At 40.7% G+C, this 6,397-nt stretch overlaps 1 protein-coding gene across 1 annotated transcript in view; it reads right to left on the minus strand.

Annotated features, from left to right (window-relative positions):
- Positions 1–6,397, minus strand: part of CTNNA1 (catenin alpha 1) — a 188,834-nt gene that overhangs the window by 162,437 nt on the left and 20,000 nt on the right. The window contains exon 2 of the mRNA XM_017891297.1: positions 3,123–3,229. Within this exon, the coding sequence (XP_017746786.1) occupies positions 3,123–3,227 (105 nt within the window). The 5' untranslated portion in view covers positions 3,228–3,229. The remainder of the gene's footprint in view (positions 1–3,122; positions 3,230–6,397) is intronic.

The raw sequence follows: 6,397 nt of genomic DNA on the forward strand, positions 1-6,397 counted from the left end.
AAAAAAAAAAAAAAAGGCAGAGACTGGAGTAATGAGTCTACAAGCCAAGGACTGCTGGCAACCACCAGAAGCTAGGAAAAAGGCATGCACAGATTCTTCCTAAGTTCCAACAAGGAATCAAGCCTGCCAACACCTTGATTTCAGATTTCTGCACTTCAGAATGATGAGAGAATAAATTTCCATTATTCTAAGCCACCAAGCTTATAATAATTTATGTTACAGAAGCCCTAGGAAACTAATATAACTGCTTAATTAGTACTGTGGAATTCTAGTAATTTCATTTTCAGTATCAGAAATATTTATCTTCAGCCTGAAAACTGAAAAAATATTTACCACTGAAGGTTATTTGTTCACAAATTCAGAAAACAACTGGAGATGTCATCTCTATCTAAGACACTGCCCATTTTAGGGTACTGCCACAAGGATGAATTTGATGTAAGACTGGACTATGCAATCTACCATCAGGTATGAAAGATCTATGAAGTTCTCCCAAGGGCTAGTACAGCACCTGTAAATAGCAGGGCTCGATTTACCTTAGCTGATATCCAAAAACCTAAAAAACCTACATCATTGTTGAAATTCTCTGACTGGAATAGAAACCTAACACAAAACCACAGGTTTCAAGGCACTGTGGCTCATGCCTGCAATTCCAGCACTTTGGGAGGCCGAGGCAGGTGGATTGTTTGAGCTTGGGAGTTTGAGACCAGCATGAGCAACTGGTGAAACCCCATCTCTACTAAAAATAAAAACTGCAGGTTTCAAGAAGTTTACCTTCCATATTTAAAGTCTTCCTTCCATACTTGTAACATAGTAAGGACAATTTTTCTAGCATTAATTACTGGTAAACTGTGGATTACCATTTTACTTTTTATCAATTCTGAGTTTCCCAAAACATGATTCCTTTATGCCCAGATTTATTTAAGTCAAGCTCCAACCAGTGCAAATATGCATGGCTGATTTAACATACTATTCTGACATAACAGAACAATTTCTAGAGTTTTTTCAGAGTAGGTATTTTTCTATTTTATCACACCCATCTCTTCAGCATGAATTAAAAAGAAGTATTACATATGATGAAAGGTAAACTTCTGTCCCATGTTTCCTATCAAATTGTGTTACAACATTTCTAAGACTTAACTATTACTTGAAACACCCAAGAGAAGTGGATTCAGATTCTCTAGATGTCCCTTTGCAAGCATCTCTCATGATTAAAATTTGAGCCAGTCCAACTTAATACATCTCCAATAACTAAGTTACTGAGCAATTGGCAAGCATGAGAATGAGAATTAAAATATAAGCCAGTCCAAGTTAATACATCTCCAATAACTAAGTTACTGAGCAATTGGCAAGCATGAGAACAGAATACTGACCACAAAAAAAATCTCCTTCAAACACTTATTTTCTAGAAGGGCCTGCCTCTCTTTACACGAAAAGCAGTAATGACCTACCTTGTTTTCGAACATCTTCTACAGCAGCCACAAGCTCCTCCTTGAGAAACTGGCTCTCCTTCGCAATTTTATCCCCTTCTCCAAGAAATTCTCAGTTGCTTGTTCAACAGATGCAGCCAAAACATGAGCCTTCTTAGAACGACCTCTCTTCTTATTAGAGGGCCCCTTACTATTGGTGTTTACCAGGGTTGTAACCTAAAAGTTTCATTTTAACATTAAACTGGAGTCAATTAAAATGACTAATATCTTTAAAGATAGCAAGATTAAGTTATTCTTTAAAAAAATCACATTTATGAGATTCCACTGAGCATTAACATACAATTCCCCATATTTAAGATATACAGCAATGATGCTATATTTAATTTCCAAAATAACTCAGCTTTCTGAACGTGTACAGATTTAACACATATTTTAATTTCTCAAATATGATCATTAGGTTTTAGTTTGATTTTACAAATTAAAAAATGATTAGAGGCCGGGCGCAGTGGCTCAAGCCTGTAATCCCAGCACTTTGGGAGGCCGAGGCGGGCGGATCACCAGGTCAGGAGTTCGAGACCATCCTGGCTAACATGGTGAAACCCCGTCTCTACTAAAAAATACAAAAAACTAGCCGGGCGAGGTGGCGGGCGCCTGTAGTCCCAGCTACTCGGGAGGCTGAGGCAGAAGAATGGTGTGAACCCAGGAGGCGGAGCTTGCAGTGAGCTGAGATCTGGCCAGTGCACTCCAGCTTGGGTGACAGAGCGAGACTCCGTCTCAAAAAAAAAAAAAAAAAAAAAATGATTAGAGACAAGCTAGATGTCTCTACGATATGTCACCAATATAGTATCTGGAACACTCCATGTTCCAGAAATAGGTTAACAATAAACTTAGCTTTATCTGGAGATCGCACTGCTACTGTTCTCAAACTTTGCAAAATGTTTTAAGATAATTTGCTTCTGAAGTCTTTTCACGGTTTATTCACACAAATCTCAGCAATTAATTAGTAAAGGCCCCTAATAAAGGAATGATTGCCCAAAGAAGCCTACAGTGATGATGCTTTATGTCCTAGAACATTACCATCATTAATACACATAATACCAGATGATCTATAGGTTAAAGATGATTAAGATATGCTACAGTGTAAATTTGCCAAACAAGACTCATTTTCTCTCTCTCTGAATCTCTCACATACAGACAATAGACACACTATTGCAAAACACCAAAGGTACACAGCTAGTCGCTAACGGTTTATGAACTACCCTAACATTGTGACATTTATAACATAATATACCAAACCTAAACCCTCAAGTTCAATTACCTGCTAATTAATCCCACACAATGAAAGGTGTGTTAAGCAGAGTGAGAGGCCTTAACAATCAAGGATCCAGATCCCACCTTTCTTGGGTTTCCCCTCTAAAGAAAGGTGAGGTATCTGCAAAGCACAAACATTTGCAAAGTTGCACTACATACCATGGACCCCAGTTACTAGCAATAAGACCGAAGAAAATGACCGCAGCAGCATTCTCAAAGGGTTAAATAAACCCATGCATCAATATTCAAATCATCTAAGAACTGTCACCTAAACTCAAGTACTGGAAGTAAGGCTTTGAACTAAATAACCTTGCTCTTATAGTTGTTACCCAGGCCTGTGCTACAGAACCAGTTTACAATGCATTTGTGTTTTCAGATTCTTACCTGTGTAACAAGAGGCTCCAACAGTCTCTCGACTGCCAGAGTCCTGATTTCTAGACTTTTGGGATCCCACTTGAAGTTTATGTTGCCTGTGTGGACAGCAGTCATTTCTAAAAAAGAAACAAAAAATCAGTCAAGCAAACATCAAACACAAACATGAAATATGTAACAAATCTTCTCCTACTTTGGGACTTTTGCATCAGAAAGTTATATTCACCACAGATGAAAAAATTCTAACTAGCCTGCACATGAGGACCCAGTAAACCTTACAATCTCTTAAAATTTAATGATTTCAGGCTTACAAATACTAGGGGTACTGCAAAAGGGCATTCCCAAACACACAGAACGTTTCCCTTTGGGCTTCTCTAGCGCAAGACTTCCTACTTCAGTTCCTACTCAGTTTATCGCCCAATCTTTAGAAAGAAGATGAAAAACTAAAGTGAACCTTTTTTTTTTTCCTTTTTCTTTTTTTTGAGACGGAGTCTCGCTCTTTCGCCCAGGCTGGAGTGCAGTGGCGTGATCTCAGCTCACTGCAAGCTCCGCCTCCCAGGTACACACCATTCTCCTGCCTCAGCCTCCCAAGTAGCTGGGACTACAGGCACCCGCCACCATGCCCAGCTAATGTTTTTGCATTTTTAGTAGAGACAGGGTTTCACTGTGTTAGCCATGATAGGATGGTCTCGATCTCCTGACTTCGTGATCCACCCACCTTGGCCTCCCAAAGTGCTGGGATTACAGGCGTGAGCCACCATGCCCAGCCGAAAGCTACTTTCAAAGGCATTGCTTCAAAAACAAATACAGAAGATCCTGATTTTTCCTACTCCACAACATTTATGGTATAGTAGTATCTAAAAGGTATGCCTCACTTCATTTTTTGATGGATTCCTAGAGAAGGACTTGTCTTCTTCTATTAAAACTTAATGCTTAATCGGTTGCCCTCTGCACCCACAGCTATTATCACTCATAGCCAGAAGAAATTTCAAATCACACTTAGTCAAATATCACTGTATCAGTGTCAAGGGAAACTTCTGTCAGACAGTGGCTTTAAGAATAGGGAGAAAACATCAATGAAAATAACAGTCTTTTCTTCTAAAAGTAGTGCCTTAAATTATTAAAGAAAAAAAAAGACAGAAAAGGCATGAAGTTGAGGTAAACACTGATATAAACTTTCTAGACAACAAACTGCTGGTAGACATCTAAAAGCATAAAGGCTGGGCGTGGTGTCTCACTCCTGTAATCCCAGCACTTTGGGAAGCCAAGGTGGGCAGATCACCTGAGATCCGGAGTTCGAGAACAGCCTAACCAACACGGAGAAACCCTGTCTCTATTAAAAATACAAAACTAGCCAGGCTGCTGGTGCACGCCTGTAATCTCAGCAACTCAGGAGGCTGAGGCAGGAGAATCGCTTGAACTTGGGAGGCAGAGGTTGCAGTGAGCCGAGATCACGCCATTATACTCTAGCCTGGGCGACAAGAACAAAACTCCAACTCAAAAATAATAATAATAATAAATTTTTTTTTTAAAGAAAAGCTTAAAAAAGTACATTCCTGACCCAGAAAATCTACTGCTAAAATTTTATTCTAAAATTAAGAAACACGTAAAAACTTGGATACAATGATGTCCACAACACCGCTGTATATAAACATTACTAATTATAAATTACCTAAATTTCAAACAACAGATCACTCAATAAATTATGTAACAATGACACAATGGGCTACAATGCTACTCTTAAAAACAATATTGTCAAATTAAAAAACAAAACAACCAGCCTGGCCAACATAGTGAAACCCTGTCTCTACTAAAACTAAAATTAGTCCACTGTGGTGGCACACGCCTGTAATCCCACCTACTCAGGAAGCTGAGGCAGGAAAACCACTTGAACCTGGGAGGTGGAGGTTGCCAAGATCGCACCACTGCACTCCAGTATGGGCAAGAGAGCAAGCTTTTGTCTCAAACAAACAAACAAAAAAAACCAGTGTTATCAGTGCCCAAGTATTTGTTTCTGTTAAATACAATGTGCATGGTGGTTCATGCCTGTGATACCAGCACTTTGGGAGGCCAAGGCAAGAGGATCAGTTGAGCCCAGGAGTTTGAGACAAGCCTTGGCAACACAGAGCGACCCCATCTCTTTTTTTTTTTTTTAAAGGGACCATTTCCCATTAATAGAAACCAGGGTTCCAGGTCTGAAGCACTGTATTGTGCAGAAAGGGGACAAGACTAACAAGATCATATCAAAAGACAGAGGAAGCAAGGGCTCCCACCAGCCAAATTTAGGACAACTATCAAAGAGAATAATAACTGTAACTGTCTGTAACTAAATAATTAAATAAATATCCTTAAGACCATAGGGATCCTCAAAAGAAAGGGTGTGGGGAGGGAATTTCTAGAATAGAATTCGAAAATGACCATCTTGCAACCCCCACTGTAGTAACCAATCTAGCCAAGGATTAGCAATGAATGTCAAAACCACTGGGTGAAAACTGGCCAGGCGTGGTGGTTCATGCTTGTAATCCCAGCACATAGGGAGGCCAAGGTGGGTGGATCACCTGAGGTCAGGAGTTCGAGACCAGCCTGGCCAATGTGGTGAAACACTATCTCTACTAAAAATACAAAAATTAGCCAGGCATGGTGGCGGGCGCCTGTAATCGCAGCTACTCATGAGGCTGAGCCAGGACAATCGCTGGAACCTGGGAGGCAGAGGTTGCAATGAGCCGAGATCATGCCACTGCACTCCAGCCTGGGCAACAGAACAAGATCCCATCTTAAAATAAATAAATAAATAACTTTGAACTAGATCCCTCATAAAAGACTACCAACTACTGCCTTCTTCAGAGAGCTTTGGTGGAGATTAAAGAAAGTATGATCCATTGAATAATGCGTGAGTCCATGCGAATATGAATAAAGAAGGAAAAGTTCTTCCAAACAACAGGAAACAAACTAATAAATGTAGAAAGAATAATGTACTTAGAAAAATCAGCAAGGCCGGGCGCGGTGGCTCAAGCCTGTAATCCCAGCACTTTGGGAGGCCGAGACGGGCGGATCATGAGGTCAGGAGATCGAGACCATCCTGGCTAATACGGTGAAACCCCGTCTCTACTAAAAAATACAAAAAACGAGCCGGGCGACGAGGCAGGCGCCTGTAGTCCCAGCTACTCGGGAGGCCGAGACAGGAGAATGGCGTGAACCCGGGAGGCGGAGCTTGCAGTGAGCTGAGAGCCGGCCACTGCACTCCAGCCTGGGCGGCAGAGCAAGACTCGGTCTCAAAAAAAAAAAAA

Source organism: Rhinopithecus bieti, unplaced genomic scaffold (genome assembly GCF_001698545.2).
Source record: "Rhinopithecus bieti isolate Rb0 unplaced genomic scaffold, ASM169854v2 scaffold_20170, whole genome shotgun sequence".
Lineage (NCBI taxonomy): Eukaryota > Metazoa > Chordata > Mammalia > Primates > Cercopithecidae > Rhinopithecus > Rhinopithecus bieti.